We start from the raw sequence: 22,587 nt of genomic DNA, 5'->3' as shown, positions 1-22,587 counted from the left end.
TCTTGTAAAGAGCACTTGGCTTTTTAAAAATAAAAACCTAGTCATGCAATCATTTGTCTTTTAGAATTAGTTGTTTTAATTTGCTAAAACTTTAAAAAATATACTTGAATTTCTTTCAGCCATTTTGTGCTTTCCATTTGTACTACTTTCTCTACATTTTTTCCTCTTGCTTTTTCCTGAATTCAAGTTCTTTACTTACTCCATTTTTTCCCTTTACAGACTTGTAAGTTATAGCCTCTTTTTTAAGCTGTTATCCTTAAAATTCAAATTTAATTTCTAGTCTGTACTGTGTCCTTAGAATATTTTGACTCTGGTAATCTCCTAGTGACTTAAAAACTAATTTTAAAGCATTTTATTGTAGTATAATATACCTACAAAACATTGCACATTAGTGTACAGCTCATTGAATTTCTACAAACTGAAAAAGCTAACTAACCATCAGCTATATCAATAAATATAACATTATCAGTACTCCAAAAGGCCTCCTCAGATACCCATCTAGTCATTAGAGGCACCCTAGACCCATAAAGGTAGCCACTATCCTGAGTCTAGCAACATAAATTAGTTTCACCTGTATTTTTTACACCATATATATATATATTTTTTTTACACCATATATATATATATATATATATATATATATATATAGTATATACTCCTTATATTTGGTTTATTTTGCTTAACATCATGTTTGTGAGATTCATCCATATTATGGATGTAGTTATAGATCATTTATGGACTTCCTCGGTGGCTTGGTCAGTAAAGAATCCACCTGCAATGCAGGAGACCCAGGTTCGATCCCTGGGTGGGGAAGATCCCCTGGAGGAGGACATGGTAACCCACTCCAGTATTCTTGCATGGAGTATCCCCATGGACAGAGGAGCCTGGTGGGCTACAGTCCACGGGGTTGCACAAGTCAGACATGACTTAGCAACTAAACCACCACCACATAGATCATTTATGCAAGATTGCATGCTATTTTATTGTGTAAATGTGCCCTGATTTATTTATTCATTCTTCTGTTGGTCATTTGGGTAGTTTCCAGTTTGGGGATATTAGGGCATTGCTATAAATATTCCAAATGTCTTTTTAGCAAACACACACCTTTCTATAGGGCATATATCGAAGAATGGAATTGCTGAAGATTAAGGTATATATATGTTTAGCTGTAGTAAGCCAAATAATTTTACAAAGTTCTAATTTCTCCACTCCCTCATTCACACTTGCATATGTGCTATTTTTAATCTATTTAAAATTTTTCTCTTTTTAAAAATAATATCTATTTTGTGAGGTTATATTGTCAATATTTTAGATTTACCAATGTTTTCCTTTTGGAACCTCACCACTCCTTTTCTCCCCACTCATTTTTTTAAGTATAAGGGACAAACAGTGAAATGCACAGATCTTAAGTGAATCATCCTTCCTTCCTGAAGAAACAGAAACATTTAGAAACTTATTTAGAAAGCCTGTTGGTGGTAATGTCTGCTTTTGATTTTTAAAATGTCTTTATATTGCCCTCACACTTTTAAACTTTTAATTATTAAAATATCCAAACATATTTAAATATTGAGGGAAGAATATAATTAACTCCCATGTACCTCTTGCCCAGCTTCAACAATTATCCAATCATGCCAAATTTTTTTTGTCTTTGCCCCAATTTTTTCCCCCACCTGGATTATTTTGAAAAAATTCCAAACATTATATGAATTCATCCATAAATATGTCAATATAGAGCCATAAAATATAAACTCTTTAAAAATTAAAGATAACCACAATATCACTATCACACTAGGAAAATTAATGATTATTCTTTAATATTTAGATCATTGAATATCCAGTCACTGTTACATGTTCATGTTTCTCATGTCTCTTTTAATTGACAGGATTCTCCATTTTCTTGCTTTCCTTGCAATTTTTTTATTCAGGAAATTGGGTTGTTCATTCTGTTGTTTCCCAGAGTATGGATTTTGCAAATTGTACCCTTTTGGTTTCCATTTGAGTCCATTTGAACTCAAACCAACTAGCTATGTACAATGCTGAACCAAATGATACATATATAAACCAGGCCATCAAAATTTACACTTCATTTCTTCTAGAGGTATGCAAACAAGGATGGCATCATCTCTATCCAATGTGAAGTGCTAGGTAATCAGGCACCCTCCCTGTTTACTATTCCTTTATAATGTTTTACATGTACACCAAATGGTGACTTAACTAACAAAATTTAACAAAAAGATCAGATATCAGATAGAACTAGCAGACAATGTAACTTTAAGAGAGAGGAAAACATCAGCTACTTTAAAAGAATGTATGTATTAACATGGGGAAGGGTAGATGGAAAATTTGAAAATTTTAACTTAAAAAGGAGAGAGTGGGACAAATGGAGAAAGTAGCATAGACATATATACACTACCATGTGTAAAACAGATAGCTGGTGAGAAGTTGCTGTATAACATGGGGACCCCAGCCTAGTGCTCTATGATGACCTAGAGGGTCATCTAGGGGACCTAGATGGGGGAGGGGAGGAGGCTCAAGAGAGAGGGGATATATGTACAATTATGGATGATTTGCATTGTTGTATGGCAGAAACCATTACAACATTGTAAAGCAATTTTCCTCCAATTAAAAAATAAATTAATAAAAGGAAAAAACAAACATATTTCTTTCACCAGTCAAGGAAAAACTAGGTGTCAAACTCCTCTGCTACAAATGATGATGTTTTAAATTATATAATAAACTATTTACTTAATCTGAATTCTTTGGGAGGTTTAAATGATCATACTCTCAATGCACATAGATATTTTAAGACTTATCTTATTAGCATATACTTATAGTCCTCTGATGACAATGTAATTTTACGATTGCATAAGAGATAAATTGAGTTAATACCACTAAACAAACATGACATTTTTGTTGTACTGTGATCATAGATGAGTCATGAAGTAAGGTGATTAATTACAAGTCAATGTTGCTAGGGTCACTGAGTGACTATTCTTCCCTTGCAAGAATTTAGAAACTCTAAATTTATAAGCTAATGAGTTTATTCTAGCTATAAACAGGAACTAGCTTCAGAGTATTCAGGAAATTTGTGTGCAAATAACCTAACCTAAATAATCTAAAAATGATGACTATCTTAAAATATATTTTGGCATATTTCTATCATACAGGGTATTGTGCAAATATATAAAATGAAATCAAATACCTACAGATAAATTTTGAATAATGGAATCCTAAGAAAATTATTTTAATGGAATAAAATAAATGGAATAAAATAAAAAATAGAATTTTAATATAGGTCACTAAGATATTAAAGAATGATAATGGCTTTACTTCATTTTGCAATGAATAGAACTTGTAACCTTAGTAAGTAGCATTATCATGACCTAAATCATGTTGAAAGGAACAGGGCTTTACAAAGAGATAAACAATATTCATGCTTTCAATGGATATTCTCTTTCAAATATAGGAGAAAATTAATAAAAGCATTTGGATTTTGTAAAAAACTCTATTTGATTTGCAATCTCCATTAAGCTCAGATTAACAAATCTATTATTAGTATTAAATTAGCAAAGTTCTTTGCACATGTGTAAGGAACGATGGGGATGTAAGAATGAAGGATAGTGGGGAAGACAAGTAAACCCTGCAAAATGAAGAATGTCGTACAGGCCAAAGCTCCTTTAGATTACTTCCTTCCTACTTTATTGGCATTAAAAATAGCTTTCCCTTTAATGAAATGCATCTTGGCTCCATCTTTTGTGAAACTGAAAACCAAAGCAAAATAATGTAAGCTGTGTGAGGGCAGAGACTGTGTCTGCTTATTTTCCACTTATCCCCTATGCTTAACACAGTGCCTAGCATATAGTAGGCATCCTATTGCTGAATACATAGATGAGGAAGCAGCAGCTGAGTTTTCCTTTGAAGGATAACAAGGATGCAACAGGAAGTCATTTCATTGTATATTTCATAAGTAATGTATTAGTCGTCTATTGCTGCATAACAACATAACTCCAAAATTTAGCAGCTTAAAATGACACACATTTATTATCTGACAGTTTCTGTGGGTGAGGAATCTGGTCATGACTTAGATGGGTGCCCTGAGCTTAGGGTCTCTCACAAGGCTGCCATCATCTCAGTGTTCTATTGGGAAGGATCCATTTCCTAGCTCGCTAATGATTGTTGGCAGGATTCAGTTCTTCATGGGCTATTCTATCAAGGCCTCAGTCCCTTGGTTCCTTGCCATGAGGGGCCTCTCTGCTGACATGTCACAGCATGGCAGCTTGCTTCATCAGAGTGAGCAACCAAGAGGACAAGAGAGAGCACAAGCAAGATAGAAGTCACAGTCTTTTGTAACCTAATCACAGAAGTGACATGTCATCCCTTTTGATGTATTCTGTCAGTTATAAGCAAGTCACGAGGTCCAGCCCACACCTAAGGGAAGGGAATTACACAAAGGAGTGAAGCACCATGATCTTTGGGGACCACATCAGAATGTGAGTACTACAAATGCTGAGTAGACTGGTTGTTTTGAGTATAGGTAAATGAAAAACTGCATAGATGGTGAAGCTGGAAAGTAGATTGGGGTTAGGCCAACCGTGGAGGTTCTTGAGATGTCCTAAGTTGTCTGAACTTTGTTCTGATGCTAGCTACTCAAAATGTAATTCATGGATCAGCAGCATTCATATCACCTAAATACTTGCTAGAAAGACAGAAGTTTGGGCTCCTATCACAGACCCACCAAATTAGAGTCCGCCATTTTAACTAGATCCCAGCTACATTAAAGTTTTTAAAATGCTGCTTTTGTTGCTGATAAGAACGGCTTTTGTGAAAAGACTGAACATGGAAAAGGAAGAGGAATGAATCAAAGATGACTACATTTTTTGAACATACAAGATAGGATTGGTCTGCTCATGGCATTAGATTTACAGAAGAATATGGCTGACCCTCAATATCAGTGATTCCCATACTTAATTCTGCATTAGCGTCACAAGAAGCTTTTAAAATGCTCCTTGGAGAAATGCTGATTCTAGGGCTGGAGCATCATGTAGTGCCCAAAATAAAGTGCTCAAAACACAAAAGGATAGGAGTAGGTCAAAGGGATGCTGGAGCCAAGCTTTAAGAGTTCCCAAATCCAAAGCTGGAAAAATTTGAGCAACAAAATAAATAACATGGTATTAGGTTATAATCCAAAGTATAAAATAAATATCCATGAATCCACACTGATATAAATGACTGAACAAATAAACGAGAGGCCAATATCCAGGTGCTTAGTCCCTCAGTTGTGTCCAATTCTTTGTGACCCCATGGACTGTAGCCTGCCAGGCTCCTCTGTCCATGGAGGAATTCTCCAGGCAAGAATACTGGAGTGGATTGCCATTACCTCCTCCAGGGGATCTTCCCAACCTAGGGATTGAACCCAGGTATTGAACCTAGGTCTCCCACACTGCAGGCAGATTCTTTACTATCTGAGCCACCAGGGAAGCCCAAAAGGGATCCAGTAATGCAGGCAGAAGTCACTGCAGGTAAAGGCCCGGTGAGGCACTAAGGGAAGGTCATGGTCAAGTGTGACCACAAGGAGCTACAGAAGCGCCTCAACCTGGAGAAGTGGATCCAGGAGCAGCTCCAAGACTGCCAGGCCCTTGTTTCTCCCTCCTCCCTAACCCCTACTCCGGGAAGAGGAGATTCCAGAGTTAGAAATCGATGTGGATGAACTGGACATGGAAAGCAATGATACCTGGGCTACCAGGGTCAAGGAGCTGCTGGTTGACTTACAAACCCACTGAGGCCCTCATCTCTGGCCTGCTGGACAAGATCTGGGGCATGCAGAAGCTGAGCACACCCCAGAAGAAGTAAGGGTCCTTGACCCAGGTGAACAGTGGCTCCCACAGGACAATTGCTGGTCCCCTCCCCCAACCTCATAGCAACAGCAACAGGGGTGGGGGCGGCCTGCGGCCAGGCCTGGTGCCATGAACAGGGTTCCATGTGCCCCTGGCCCAGGGGCCTCTTCTCTGCCCCCAGTTTTCCATTTTGGGGGGTTATTATTATTCTTATTAAACTGATGGGATTTTGTGTTTTCATGTTTACTGCAGTGTGGGCCCTCTAATAAAGCTAGGATATACCTTTGGTGCAGCTAAAAAAAAATCATGTTGATAGTATGTACCCTTCAGGATACTAAGAATGGCACCTCACCTCTATGGTGTGTGCTCAGTTGCTCAGTTGTATCCAACTCTTTGGGAGCCCCATGGACTGTAGCCCACCACATTCCTCTGTCCATGGGATTTCCCAGAAAAGAATACTGGAGTGGGTTGCCATTCCCTTCTACAAGGGATCTTCCTGACCCTGGGATCAAATCCACATCTGCACTGGCAAGCAGATTCTTTATCACTGTGCCACCTGGGAAGCCAACCTCACCTCTGTCATAATCCCCTCCAAATCTCAAAACCTCAGACAAATCTAAACTGAGGATGACATTCCACAAAATACCTGACCAATTCATCTTATATTTGTCAAGATCATGAAAAACAAGTGAAGAAAGAAACTGGCACAGATAGGAGAAGCTAAGGAAACATGATGATTAAATGAAAGAGGGATCCTGGATTGGATTTTGGAACAGAAAATGGACATTAGTGGAAAAACTAATGAGATCAAATAATGAATGAAGAAATAATAAATCTGTAGTTTAGTTAACAGTAATGTACCAATGTTGATTTCTTAGTTTTGACAAATATACCATAGTTATGTAAGATGTTAACATTAGGGCACCAGGTAGCAGGTATACAGGAATTTTCAGTGCAGTCTTTACAACTTCTCAGTAAACAGACTTATTCCTAAATAAAATGTCCATTACAACTCAGTAGATGTCCATGCCTCACTGTCTGAGATTATGATTCACTATTTCTGGGTGAGGGGGGAAATACCATTATTTTCTAAAAATTCCCCAGATGACTCTGGTGTGGGGTCCACACTTTAACTACTGCTCTGTACCAAACTCTTATGGTGATTTCTCTCAAACCACTGTGAAAAGTAACCACGTGATACATAGCAGTGTTATACAGTGCAAAGAGCACTAGTTTACAGCTCAAGAGACTTAATCCTTCATCTATCATCATTCAGCTATAGAACCTGGATAAAGCACTTCATCTCTCTTAGCCTCAAGCTTCTCATCTTCAAAATAGAGACTGGTTTAATGACCATTAAATTAAATAAAATCTATAAAATCTAAAAATGTTTCCAACATTTTTAATATTTTAAAAACTTTAAAAATTATTTGTGGCAGTGCTGGGTCTTCGGTGCTGCATAGGCTTTCTCTAGTTGCAGAGAGTGGGGCTACTCTAGTTGTGGTGCTCAGGCTTCTCATTTTGGTGGCTTCTCTTGCTGCAAAGCACTGGCTCTAGGTGCTCAGGCTTTAGTATTTGCAGCACATGGGCTCAGTAGTTGCAGCTCACAGGCTCCAGAGTGTGAGCTCAGTTGTTGTGGCATTGCCCTGCAGCATGTGGAATCTTCCTGGACCAGGGATCGAACCTGTGTCCCCTGCATCAGCAGGCAGATTCTTAACCACTGAACCACCAGAGAAGTCCTCAACTTTTCAGATTACCATCTAGTTCTGTTATCGCCAACTTAATAAATAATTCCATGAAATCTAAGACAATATTTTTAAAACATTAGTGGAAGACTTTTCTCTAGGATACATGCTAAGAAGTAATGAAGACTATTATAATCAATAAGCCAGAGCTAATATATCTCAAATTAATAACATCCACACTTCATGGTATTACCATTTACCCAGTCCAATGATGCTGTCATTGCCCCAGATACTTTGGGACTCCTTTAATATAGATCGAAGCCAGTTTTTAGGTCACACAAGAAAGTCTTTTAAAATCACACCTCATTGACCAAATGTAGCCAGCTTTCTCACCCATGTTTAACCATAAGACAGCCCTCCAAATGATCCTTGGTTATTTCTAAAAGCCAAAACTGCCCTAAAGGAACATAGCCTGGGCCATTAGGGGGAAGAAAATTCATTTGAGAACTTGATAAAAAGATACATAGTCTTCCACAGAAAAATATATCAGCATGCAAGAAAAATTTGCCAACAATTTGAATCCCTAGACTTTATTTTAAAACTCCCAATCTGGGGAGATAAATATTTACCATTATTAAGAAAATGCAAACGTTCTGAAAAGACTCAGAAGAAATCCTTTGGAGGCAACTTCTCTGAAGTAAACAAATGCACAACAGGAAAACACTGTGCTTGGGGTGCAAATAAACACCTCAAGATTTGGCTATGTCACTAGTTTGTAGCAAAAAAGTCACCTTCCTCTTAATGTCAATTTCCTCATTTGCAACATGCAGGAAAGAGGATTGCACTACATCAATGGTTCTCCATGTGTTCATGGACCAGCCTCACAATCACCTAGGAGGTCATTAAAAGTGCCTACTGAATCAGAAACTTTGGGAGTGGGGCCTGGCCGTCTGTGTTTTAACAAGCCCACCAGCGGATTCTGATGTACACTCAAGTTTGAGAACCACCAAGCTAAATGATCTCTAAAGTCTATTTGAGCTCTCAAATTCTACAATTTGGAAAGTATAAACTTTAGTAAGTCAAAATATAAAACCAAAACCAACAGTTTCAGTCACACATGTGTTAAAAGATTTTCTAAAATTAATTTCTAAGGGAAAAAGAATAAGAATCTTTACTTTTACCTTATACCCGCCATAGTACCCATGCATACCTATTTACAAATACTGGGCATTCATATATTTACCATGTGGTCCAATTTGGCTGAAAAAGAAAATTCTTTGACCCAGAGGTAGGTGAGAGATAAAATACCTAGTTCAACTTATCTTGTAGTTATTTTCCCTACCTTCTACCTGCAATCCAAATTATTCCATGACTTTATTAACACAGTAGTAGAGAAAATTGGACTTTGTTTTTATCTAAAAGTGATACATATCTTGTTTTCACTGGAAATATGCTCAAGACACACCACTAGGACTTATCAAGCAATAATAAAAATAATTATTCTTAGTGCTAACAAAAGCAGAATAATTTTGAAATTAATAAGGCTGATGGTAATGGTTTTGATTTCAAACAAGTAAACCAGATATTTAATATTAAGGAATTATTTTAATAAGTATGATGATATCATAGTTATATATAATATAGAAGTGCCATTATCTTTAAAAAAAACTTGATACTGTAGTATTTAAAAATGAAAAATAATACCTGTGAACTTTACTATCATCAAGTATTGAGCTAAGGCGAGTGGTTCGGTTCAGTTCAGTCACTCAGTCGTGTCCAACTCTTTGTGACCCCATGAACCGCAGCATGCCAGGACTCCCTGTCCATAAACAACTCCTGGAGCTTACTCAAACTCATGCCCATCGAGCCGGTGATGCCATCCAACCATCTCATCCTCTGTCGCCCCCTTCTCCTCCTGCCCCCAATCCCTCCCAGCATCAGGGTCTTTTCCAATGAGTCAACTCTTCGCATGAGGTGGCCAAAGTACTGGAGTTTCAGCTTCAGCATCAGTCCTTCCAATGAACACCCAGGACTGATCTCCTTTAGGATGGACTGGTTGGATCTCCTTGCAGTCCAAGGGACTCTCAAGAGTCTTCTCCAACACCACAGTTCAAAAGCATCAATTCTTCAGTGCTCAGCTTTCTTCACAGTCCAGCTCTCACATCCACACATGACCACTGGAAAAACCATAGCCTTGACGAGATGGACCTTTATTGGCAAAGTAGTGTCTCTGCTTTTTAATATGCTGTCTAGGTTGGTCATAACTTTCCTTCTAAGGAGTAAGTGTCTTTTAATTTCATGGCTGCAATCACCACCTTCAGTGATTTTGGAGCCCAAGAAAATAAAGTCTGACACTGTTTCCACATCTATTTCCCATGAAGTGATGGGACCAGATGCCATGATCTCAGTTTTCTGAATGTTGAGCTTTAAGTCAACTTTTCACTCTCCTCTTTCATCAAGAGGCTCTTTAGTTCTTCTTCACTTTCTGCCATAAGGGTGGTGTCATCTGCGTATCTGAGATTATTGATATGTCTCCTGGCAATCTTGATTCCAGCTTGTGCTTCTTCCAGCCCAGCGTTTCTCATGATGTACTCTGCATATAAATTAAATAAGCAGGGTGACAATATACAGCCTTGATGTACTCCTTTTCCTATTTGGAACTAGTCTGTTGTTCCTTGTCCAGTTCTAACTGTTGTTTCCTGACCTGCATATAGATTTCTCAAGAGGCAAGTCAGGTGGTCTGGTATTCCCATCTCTTTCAGAATTTTCCACAGTTTAGTGGATGGAGAGGTAAAAGGAACAAGATTGGCCATGAGAGAACCGTTGAAATAGATACGGTATATGGGGATGCACTTTACTCTTCTACTTGAAATTTTTTTAATAAGACAAAGCAGAAAATATACCAATTCAATTATCTGCTGTTTTAAGGAAAAAGAAGCATATAGTGGGATCCTGCCAACCAAATGAATAAACTGGAATTTAAAACAGAAACTGGCACCCAATTTCCACATCATTCAAACATTAAATTGTATTCATAGTCAAGGGAAATAGTCAATATTTGAGAAATTTCTCCATTAAACCATCAATTTCACAGCTTAGATAGTGGCTTTAAGGAAGTAGAAAAGGAAATACAGCACACTCTTCCTCTCATACCAATCACTTATAAATAGTAACTGTGGGCAGCAGTTTTGAGTCACTGATTACCATTCACTGGTAAAATGATGATAGTGGTCACTACATAAAACATCAAATATCTAGATCTGTACTATCCAACAGAACTGTGATGATGGAAATGTTCTATATCCTGTATTTTCCAATGCAGTAGTCTCTTATCTTATATGGCTACAGCACTCTTGAAGTGGTGCTAATGGAACCAAGAAGCTAAATTTTAATTTTCATTCATTTAAATAGCTATGTGTGGTTATGGGTTACCATAATAAACAGTATATACAGTTTTACAGTACCTAAGAAACATAAACACACAGATACACATTTCACTTAATATCTGACTCACATTTATTAAAAATTGAACATTACCAGAAAAGCATGAATTATATTGGCTTTATTAAACAAGCTCAATTAACTTACCTTTGACTAACAAATCAAAGCATTTAATATCACAAAAGGAATTTTGAGCATGAGGTCAATTCCAACCTCTGAAATCAAAAACAAATGAAAAGCAGCCAAGACATTTTCCAAAGGAGGGAGCAACCACAGATCTCCCTCTAGTGGCAAGAGATAAAGTTGCTGCTGAAAGGCTGAACTGCTTCTGTACCAATACATAAAACTGCTCACAGACATTACTTTAATATAACTTAAGAAAACTCTAGAAGGAAAATAGATCTGGTTTTTGTAAAAAAACGTTAGACCTAATTTTCACTTACTATGAATTCTAATGCCTCTAGAAATCTGATCTTTCCAGGAGAAGAGAGATTTGCCAGTGACATCTGGGGAATTAGGACTTACACAAAACAAAAGCTATGGAGCCTTAACCAAACTGAGCAAAAGAGAAGAGAGAAATTTTTCTCTGTTGATAAATGTTCTAGGATGGGACATGAAAAGGAGTAGATTCAGAAGTATAAAGTAGTAAGCAGCAGTGGGTTTGTACAAATCCATGGTACATCAAAATATTACAAGTTTTTCATAACCAAAACACTTTTCATTCTTATAATCAGTTTCAAAAGACAGCTCTGCCACATTGCCATTTTAATTATAACCGTACATACTATATAGATTTAACTACTGAATGACTACTTTCAAGTACAAGAGGAAACTCAAAATAGAAGTGACTTGTGTTACAGCTATTGGTTTTCCCTCACAGCTTCAGGAAAAACAGCTTTTATATACACTGAAGTAAGTACAGAATGTACAGAAGACAGATATATAGATATATATATACAAAAGTGCATTAATACAGTAATACATTTAGCAGAAATACAGGAAAAAAATCCTGGTTAACAATCTGATACATTACAGTATTTAAGACTACTTGAAGATTCTCCAAACCAGTCAACTTCCTACTTGCTTTGGTTATGATATTGGTGCTACATAACTAACCTTTGAAACTAAAACAAAAAATTGAAATTTTTAACCTCTGTGAAATGTTTTACATATACTGTGTTTATCCTTAATAGCTTTTGAAAACAGTTCTATAAAACTCCCAACACAAAGATTTAGAATGGATAATACATATATCTAAATTAGAGTGTTCAAAGAGGAAATTAAATTGATCCACTATAGGAACAGACACAGTCTGCTCCATTCCTAAAAGCCTCAGCTTGGTAACCTAACCCCAAAGTCTCAACTTAAATCCAACTGGTCAGCTATTATTAAAGAGCAAGCAGCTCCACAAAACAAGCCATGGCTTCAGGCCACTGTTCCTTAGAACAATTCACAATAGGTAAGTGTTAACTTGTCGTTTATACATATTAATTCTACAACTACCTTTATATAGTCAAAATGCCTATGTATAATTAGACTACTCTCCTCTTTTCTACCCCCACCCCTCACCACAAAAAAAGAACACAGATTTCCACAGGTTCCACTGACCACAAAGATGTAACAAAGAAATCCAACAATACCTACTGAAATCAGAGAAGACCAAATCAGTTTTTCCAAGTTCAGTATGGATATCAAATTTAAAAAATTAATTTACCATTATGTTATCTAGGTTAAAACATTAATAACCTTAATTTAAAATACAATTGTGAAGTGTGTATTTAAAATACAATTACTGAAAACAAGTAATCTTCATATTAGAAAAAATATGTAAATAAAATTTTAGTGAGTCAACTTGGCTATACCATGCAACTTCCTATTTTTTGTCTTAAAATATTTTATTGAAGTATAGTAGATTTCTTACTCTTATTAATAATAGCCAGTTACTTAGAATTTGTCAAGTTCCTTCTATGCCTTCTGGAATTTTCCAAAGAAATAAGAATTAAGCATTTCTAAGGAGATATGTTCCAGATACTACACTGATAAGGATGCCTAGGTCTAAATATCTCTCCGATACCTCCCACCACTTAGCATAATTTAATTGTAAAGATAAAACTTATCTTACTTTGTCAGACTTAAAATGAATCCAAAGTTATCACAGTACACGTGTATACAAATATTTATTTTCTACCTAATAGTCCTTTTAAGGATTAAACTTAGTTCTAGGTTTAGACATATTGAATGTCAGTGTGCTCAACATCAATACTATCATCTGACTGTAACTGGAAATTTTCCTATCAACCATCTCAAACTATAAACTGATTTTAAGTAACCCCTTCCCAGTTTGGAGCAAACATTTTTCTTGTAGACAGAAGTGTTATGAAGTTAAAGGGAAGAGGAATGTTACGCTATTACATAAATGAATACAAAGAATTGCTAAAGTTAACAAACAAATCAATTTGCTATATAATCTCTGATTTGAAGTAATTTTGCCTTGAAAATTATCTTTCCAGAGTTAACTCAACTTTAAAAAATATTCTTGGGAATTCCCTAGAAGCCCAGTGGTTATAACTCCATGCTTTCACTGCCGAGGGCCTAGTTTCAATCCCTAGTCAGGGAACTAAGATCCTGCAAACTGCACAGTGAGGCCAAAAAATAAAATAAGTAAAATAAAAAGTATTCTGCTTTATGACTTTTATCAGGGGAAAAAATAAACAAATACATTAAACTATACTCTAGATGACTTCAATGTTCTATGACCTAGCTGGGCCAAAAATCAAGTTATATAAGTGAAACTTAAGATCTGAAGGTTTTTGTTATGTACTCTATTATCATTGATTAGTTCGATATAATGCTTTTGCTTACTGATATCCAAGAGCATGGGCATTTTATAAAATGAATTACAACATTTAGATTACTTTTGAGTTTGGAAAAGCCTAATATTGACGAGGAGTTTAGAGTTCACCTTTAAGGCACAGGAAGCTATAAAGAGTAAGCCACAAACAAAAGACTCTGCTAGAGAATCCTGGGAACAAGACTTTTCTATTTGTCATGAACTAACATTTTTGGCTTAAAAATGAAGACATTTGATAAATTTCACAATTTTTAAAGCTCATCACAATCTGGATACCTTTATATAGTAGTTTCTTAAATTTTTTCCTTCATGAGGGGAGCACTTTTAAGAGTTAAATAAAGTGAGATGTCTATCCAACCCATGGAGTCATCAAATTTCAAATCAGTTTCTGGAATTAATTCAGCAATATCTAGTTAACCCAAAGGACTGACAAAATGGACAAAACAGCCACAACTTAACTAAAAATGAGACAAGTCTCAAAAAATAAAGTTATTTTACTCTAAGTTCTTCTTGGGACAGAAGAACAGTATAAAGTCCTTTGTACTTCACTACACATTATACTACATTGCCTCACTTTAACTCAGTTGCAAAACTGTAGAAAAAAATACGCCATTTTGTTTAAATTCAAGGTTTGTACTTTTAAAACCTGTGGTAGGGACTGACAGACTTCTACAAGGTCTTTTTTCCCCAGTTTTGTTGAGATATAATTGACATACACACAAGATCCCTAATAAATGTGAATAAATGTGATGTGACTTCATTATGCCCTTAATTAAGAAGTCTTATTTTTTAATCATGCCCTCATGTAACAAGGCTTATTTTTAAAGGGAAAGACTTATTTGCTCTAATGTCAATTCTCTACAGTTGAGAACTGACAATGGAGCAAGTAAGTCTCACATTTTTATTAATCGGTTAGTCGAGGTTTATACTTTTTTATACTTTTAAAGAAAAAAATTGAGTTGGATTTGTTTTAAATTGAACTTAGAAAGAGATTAGACTAAATTTATTATTTATTCTAAGAAAGAAATAATTCAAACCTGAATTATCTACATGAAGCATTAAAACATTAAAAAAAAAGTATAACACGTTAACAAAGACGAGAATTTTTTGTCTTTTTCTGTTGTTTTATTGGGGGGGGGGTAGGTAAAGACTTTGTAATCTCCCTCTTCAATCATAAGCAAACACAAATTGCTTAATTTTTTTTTCCTGTTCTTTCTTTCAATCCCTTCCAAGCCACCTTACTGACCTATCTTCTAATTTATGGTACCATAAAGACAGTGCATCCAGATTTGTACAACACTTCATAGTGTACTTTACTATAAACACTCAAACCTTTATAAACTTTAAAAATTGGCTTTGTGACACTTTGGTAAACTTGCTTAACAGTGACTTAAGTTAAATCTATGGTAATAAGACTGCAATTATTGGGAGAGTAGAGGAATTGGTCTTATTAGGATCTTCTTTTACTGGTCACTGTCAAGTAAATTGTTTCCAAGTATTTAACAGATACATGCTGCTCTAAGGTCTCCAAAAGGGGCCTGTTTTCCTTGAAGAGTAACTAAAGAGAATAGGCAGTCATTCCCTGGAATTTTGCTTTTGCTAAGAGCAGGTAGAGAATTCAGCTGTATTTGCTCTTCTATTTACTCTTTCTATATTTAGAAGGGAAAACACAACAAGGTGGACCCTTTCAATCTTCCTCAAGAGTATCCTGGGGTTTATCCCCAAGCTCTCTTTGGGCACTCTAGGCTAGTCAGAAGCACTAAAGAGGGGGTAAGAGGAAAGTCAGAGGAAGTACTCCAACTGACAACCATATACACATATATACCGTTATTTCAGTAAAATTTTAAAGTATGAATTTAGTAGTCTTCAAAATGTTACAACCATACCACAGACCTCAGTAAAACTGCAATATATCAATTTTTTCCCTTAGTTTCAATTCTTTAACTTTTGAAGAACCAAAATAAAGTAAAAATTTCAAAACATGATTGTAAGCCAAGGTTATGCTGAGAATTAAGAATCCGCAGCTGAGAATTAAGGATCTACATTGTTAATCTTTTTAATGGATTACTTGATATGATACAGTGTAAAAAAAAAGTAGGAATTTATCAACCTCTGATTCTAGAGTTTAAAAAAATATTGACAACTCATCCTACAAAATCATGATTACCTCCAAAGTTTCCACAATAAAAAGAAAATTATGAAAGTCAGAAAGCAGCTTGATTGTCAGTAGTATCAGTTTCCATTTTCTTTAACCCGTGTGAATGTTTAAAGATGTGTGGGAAAATAAAAGGAATCACACTACTTATAACGTTCATGATAACAAACTCTTCATGAAAACATTTAGAGACTCTATGATTTCACATTTAAAATTAGAGTACTATTAGTAGCCAAGAAGCAAAGTTTTTTTTATATCTCACTGCTCAGTGTATTTCTAGCGATTTACAGAGTTTAGCAGAACTGTAAGGGTTTTCTTGAGTTAATTTTGAACATTAACTTGTTCACATGCCACAAAGCTGTTACATCAAATATTTAAAAATTAGAGCTGTGCTGAAAATAAAAAGACCTACAAAAAGAACTTGACAGAGGTGTTTCTTGCCTTTAAGACAGTTTCACAGCCTAAAATTTCAAAAAGCAGTGAAAAGTAGAACTGGTTGTTTTGCTTGCTGGATTTTTCCATTTGAATATTAATCAATGTAGCATTAAGTCTAAAATTCAGCTACTAGTAACATTATTTTCTCAGTAGTCATCACTTGCAGAAAGGATACTGAATATACATAAAGTGAAAAACAAAAACAAACCTAACAAAAGATGTTAGGGCCTATTTTTTACACATTTGAGTTAATAATGAATGAAAACAAATAAACCTAATGAAGGCACTATTGTAAACAGCAATCCACATCCTATCCCTACAACCTCAAAAAAAATGACGTCCACTAGGAATTGAGAATTATGCTATGGCCCTTTAGAAAAACTAAGAAATTGCAACATTAAGAAACTGAATTATGATCTCTACACATTCTATACTGACACAATAAATTATCTGTCAGCAGTACCTTGAAATCTCCTAAACTGTTAAAGTACTAGTCTGAAAAAGCCCACTTAACCACTCTGAAGTTTAAATAGTCAAAACATTTACTAAATCAGTGGTTCTTAAAACTAGAGTGTGTGGCAGAATAACCTGGTACCTGTTAAAACACAATGCTACGCCCCTTCCCCAGCGTTTCTGATTCACTAGGTCTGGGGTGGGACCCAAGAGTTTGCATTTCTAATAACTTCTCAGGTGATGCTGAAGCTACTGGTCCGAGGACCACCTGCTGAGAACCACAGACCTAAATTATTAATGGTATGTCAGCACAGCCCTAACCAAAAGTTTGGTCAAGATGCATGTAAACAAATAAGGACAGAATAATGCTTAGAAACAATGCCGATAAATTCACCCTTATTACATCAAAACATCTACATCTGCTTCATGATCTTCCTCAGTCACTTTCAAGGACAGCACTTCTTCATTAAGGAAGAGCCCACTGAGCCTCTCCTTCCGAGCCTGCCTCTGCTCTTTCAGCTGCCTCTTGCGTAAGGCCTTCTGCTGTAACTTCCGCTGTTTGGATCGCTTCTGTCAAAATAAAAATTTCTAAATCAGTGAGGTTCAGTTCTGGCATATCCACCCCAAAGTACTGTAAGGATCAAATTCCATATTTTCTGAATAGAGATGTTCAAATTCCTCTGCAGTACAATCCTGGTTCTAGTAAGTGAGCCATTAGCTTAGGCATGAAAACAATTCTTCAAGATTCTATATTTATGGTATTTGACCAGGGAATCTTCTGATTAGGAAGGTTTGAAACTTGATCATTTGACTAGTTATGGATAACCAATCATTTCTAAGGCTTTTTTATATTAAATTAAGGTACACTGGTGTCAGTGCAGAAGAAACATGCAGTGAACAATAATGAATACAAATGTAGAGAACACTGTCAAAATCTCTAATGCTTATGCTTCAAAGGTACCTTTCATCCAAAAGCATTAGCAATTTTACAATGGCTGGGAAAGAACCATGTCTTTTTCATATTAAGCAAATACCATCTTTTAAGCCCATCAGAAACCCAGTGGGTACTCTATTTCTTGCCACTGGTGAACAGATGCCAAAAAAGAATGACCACATACACAGAGGAAACCCTTGGCAACCAACAAAGCTGGCTATGTTTCTGCTACTTTGGTTAAGAACCAAGTAAAGAATCACTTTCCAGGAAAAGTCACCACTGGGTTCCCAAGAGTTACAGAGATACCCTTATCATCTGTAAGTTGGCTCCACACTGTCACCACTGCAAGGAAACGAACTCTCCTGCTAAGCATCACAGAACTATTCTATATACATTTAAACTTTCTATTTCTTATGCATTCAAAAATATTATAGAGTTTTTTCAACTGTGAAAAGAGTAGGCAGAAATTAGAGAAAACATTATTACATTTTAAAAAGAGCTACAAAGAAATATTCATGATTAAAACTTCAAGAAAACATTTAACACACACACACAAGACATACAGGACATTTTTAGGAGCTAATAGACAGCAACATCAGCAACCTAGTGAGATCTGCTTAATAGTAAGTTGCAGTCAGTATTGCAATCTTGAGACTCATTCATTATTTCCATCAATTGATCTTACTTAAAACAGACACAAAAATCAGATAAAATTGAAGGTAATATGGCTGTAGGTCAAAACAGCATTTCAAAGCACTCAGTGTAGAGGGCTTTGCTCAAAAGCAGAGAATTCTGCTTGCTCAATTAAAATCAAAACCCACAGGCATCTATAGAGCAGGATAATTTTAACTCTTCAAGAACTGTATATGAAGGAACACTAATGTTAATATTGAAAGGTAAAGTTTTGTATTGATTAGACGTTTTACTTTTGAATCCCGAATCCGCTCTGCTGCACTTGCAGACAAGTTGCTGTCACTGTGTGCTCGACTCATGTTGGCACTGGAGTTTGAAGCAGAGTTTCCAACACTGGACCCACTGCTGCTTGCAGAACTGACCATGCTGGCACTGCTGCTGCTGGCACTGGCACTGGCACCGCTCACTCCACTGGTGCTTGCACAACTAAAGTTGCTTCTCTTCCAGGCCTCTCTTGTGGGCCGTAGGCGAGGGCTATGCTCCTTGATATAGTTTCTGACCTTGGAACAGACAGGCAAAAACTGGTTAGTACTGTACCTTGATGTTCTGCCCTCAAAATAATGGAGAAAAAAAGAATATTGTACTTAAAGATTGTCAAAAGTGCTACAGATGCATACAGATGGATCAGAAAGACAAAAGAAATCTCTAAATGTAGAAACAAGTACCAGAAAAATTCTGGTGTTCAAAACTTTAGAATAAATATTATGAAGCTAGATTTTTTTAAGTATATAAAGTATATTCAGTAAATGATAAGCTACTAGCTTCCAGAATTTAGGAGTGTAAGAAAATAACACTAGAAACAGAAACTAACAATAAAATAGGTAAGAGTAGGCATTTTTTAAAAGGTTGCCACTTAAGTATGCTGCTGATTATATTAGAGTGTTTCCTAGATCTTAGGTAGGGGCCCATAATACCTGTCTTCAAATGCAAGGCATCAATTTACCATACTAGTGAAAAATGGGCTGGAATGTAGATTATTATATAGTATGTCTGTTGAGAGAAACACTGAAATCAGGGAAATTTCTCATAAATGATGACAAATACAAAAATTAAAATGTTCACTCAAGTATAGCTCTCAATAATATTTTGATTCTCTCCACTTGTGTTTTGTAAGATGAGTTGGAATAAGTCTATACCTTAGCATAACAACTCCTTAAATTGTGAAGTCAAATTTCAAAACCTATATAACTAGAAAGTAGGTTCTAGATCCAAATGATCCCAGAAAGGTATGGCCACATGAGATGTACATAAAACCTCTTAAAACCACATGTTCTAATATTACATTTCACAGCAGTGATTTTGACCTTAATTATCTATATATTTATATATGACTATTCAAGTCATATATGACTATTCAAGTATAAAAAGCAGAGACATTACTTTGCCAACAAAGGTCTGTCTCGTCAAAGCTATGGTCTTTCCAGTAGTCATGTATGGATGTTAGAGTTGGGCTATAAAGAAAGCTGAGCACTGAAGAATTGATGCTTTTGAACTGTGGTGTTGGAGAAGACTCTTTGAGAGTCCCTTGAACTGCAAGGAGATCAAACCAGTCCATCCTAAAGGAAATCAGTCCTGAATATTCATTGGAAGGACTGATGCTGAAGCTGAAACTCCAATACTTTGGCCACTTGATGTGAAGAACTGACACACTGGAAAAGATCCTGATGCTGGGCAAGATTGAAGGCAGGAGGAGGAGGAGACAACAGAGGATGAGAAGGTTGGATGGCATCACCGACTACAATGGACATGAGTTTGAGTAAACTCCGGGAGTTGGCAGTGGACAGGGAGGCCTGGTGTGCTGCAGTCCATGGGGTCGCAAAGAGTCAGAGACAGCTGAGCTACTGAACTGAACTGATTCAAGTACACATGTTATAAAAGAATGGTATTTTTAATAGCTGTAGAATCTGTATTTTCTTTACATACCTGCTTCAGTTTTTCATCTGTGAGACAGTTAAGTTCAATAATAAACTCACTGTCAGTAGGGGAGATTTGAGCAGAAGGATCAATTATTTTAATAATATCAAGTTGTTCCCGAAGACCCATCTCAGTACTGACTTTACGACTCAGATACTCAATATATTCCACCTATGTGATGAAAAATTATAATAAATAAGATCAATGCCAAAACCTCTGATCTTTTAGTGTGCAACTTATAATATGTTTAAGTATCAGAAACACTTATATTTTTCCATGCAAAACAATTAGAACTCAAATTCATATTTACTAAGCAATCCACATTTATCCAGTAGCTTTAGACAATACATCAAGCTTCACATATTCTCCACATATACGCTTTTAATTAAGAATGTCAAGATCTCTACCTGCTCATCATTTGTCATTGCACTCCAAGGAAGTTCATCTAAATTCTGGTGCTTGTTTTTCTTTTTAGGAAGCAGGCAAGGTGAACTTGGAATACTGGGTATGACATCAGAAAGTACGTCACTCCCACTGGCAATGTCACTGCCAGGTAACTTTATAAAAATAAGGAGAAGGTAGGGAAAGAAAAATTAAAAGCAAGAGTTTAAATGCCATGTTTCATATTGACCAAAAATTACTTTAATAAAAGACTAATGACAAATACTGAATCAGAAGACATTAACTCTAATCCACTCCTATTTTATACAAAGCAGCAACATCAACATACTCTCTGTATATGTAGTCAGTTATTCAATGAGCGGTATTTTCCAAAAGTTTAAAATCACAATCAAAGCTCATTAAAATGCTAACTTAAGAATCACTCATCATTAAAGTTTTAAATTCATGTGAATGCAGACTAGGGCCCACACTGCATAATGAATAAGGAGTGCTAGTCTCCATCTCAAGAAACCTGAGTGATCTGCCACTATCTGGCTCTTTGCCAGACACTGTGCTAGACATACTGCCAATACAAAGACAAATAAATCATGGCCCTTGTCCTCATGTCTGTATTAATAACCTCAAGACAATTAAAATAATTTCAAATATGTTGTTAATATGTACCCATGGCACTGTAACAGGTACACGGAATCCAAAGGAGTCTAAGTCATAGTCCTTACACAAGAACTTTATATTCTACTTGGAAAGATAACACAGTAGCACAAACATATAATTATACAACATAACAAATAACAAATGCACATTTGAAATGACAAGTCATCAATGGAAATACCTAGCAACAAGTTGAAGCTGCAAGATTAAAGCTTAGAGTACTACTAGGGGACAGGCACTGGGGAGTCAATTGTATAGAAGAGATGTGTGAAGCCACAGAAAGGAGGTGGATCACTATGCAAGGTGATCATGTTTACAATGAAGTTATCTAAGTTAGCTATTCCCCTTTAAAAACTACATTTTCACTTTGATAGTCATTGATGAATCCAAGTACATAAGTGACATCCAACAATCTATAACTTCCTTCAAAATCTCATTAACTAACATTGCTTGAATTGTTCACCCTTAGCCCAAATGTCAGTGTAATAGTCAGTATTAAGAATGATTGCTGAATGCATGCACAAAGGCCATTGTTTTCAGTTTTTAATGTCAATAAAATATTTTGCTATTTCCCCTTTGAAAAACTTCAAATCACAACATTACTATGTTAAAGATCCTCCTGGGGTTCCTAAAACAAAACGAGATACTCCTTATCAGATAAAAGGCCTCCCCTACTTCAAACTACTTTGATAAACTAGGTAGAGAAAGGAACTTTCAAAATATCTATACTCTCAAAAGATAAGAAAAAATTTCATCTAAATCTTTAGCAAATATCTGCTAAGTGCCAGACTACATGTTAAGCATTTTAATTTGTCCTTTTAATTCTATTTACATGATTGTTGGAGGGTGGGTGGTAAAAAAACAGGCAATTAATGGTCCTTTGGCCATTTTTTTTCTGGGGAGAAGTAAAAGATCCCAGAGTTCAAATCCCAGCCCCACTGCTTACTAGCTGTGTGATCTTATAGAGGTTAGTTCCCTTCTTTGAGCCTAAGAGTCTTCAGTAAGTTATGGTTACTATCATCCATCTCAAAGGACTGTTGAGCGATTTAAATGAGGTAACATGCCTGGCACATAGGTGATACTCAATAAATTGAAGTGTGTCCTTTTTTCTGTACCTTGCCATGGTTTTAAAAAGAAAG

At 36.0% G+C, this 22,587-nt stretch overlaps 1 protein-coding gene across 1 annotated transcript in view; it reads right to left on the bottom strand.

Annotated features, from left to right (window-relative positions):
- Positions 1–11,011: 11,011 nt before the first annotated feature.
- Positions 11,012–22,587, bottom strand: part of FAM199X (family with sequence similarity 199, X-linked) — a 31,372-nt gene continuing 19,796 nt past the window's right edge. Inside the window, exons 3-6 of the mRNA XM_043896515.1 lie at positions 20,803–20,952; positions 20,405–20,566; positions 18,715–18,981; positions 11,012–17,424 (exon numbers count right to left, since the gene is read on the bottom strand). Coding sequence (XP_043752450.1) covers positions 17,254–17,424; positions 18,715–18,981; positions 20,405–20,566; positions 20,803–20,952 — 750 coding nt within the window. The 3' untranslated portion in view covers positions 11,012–17,253. The remainder of the gene's footprint in view (positions 17,425–18,714; positions 18,982–20,404; positions 20,567–20,802; positions 20,953–22,587) is intronic.

This window comes from Cervus elaphus, chromosome X (genome assembly GCF_910594005.1).
Source record: "Cervus elaphus chromosome X, mCerEla1.1, whole genome shotgun sequence".
NCBI lineage: Eukaryota > Metazoa > Chordata > Mammalia > Artiodactyla > Cervidae > Cervus > Cervus elaphus.
The sequence above is the reverse complement of the archived record's forward strand: the minus strand, read 5'-3'. Positions and strand labels throughout refer to the sequence as shown.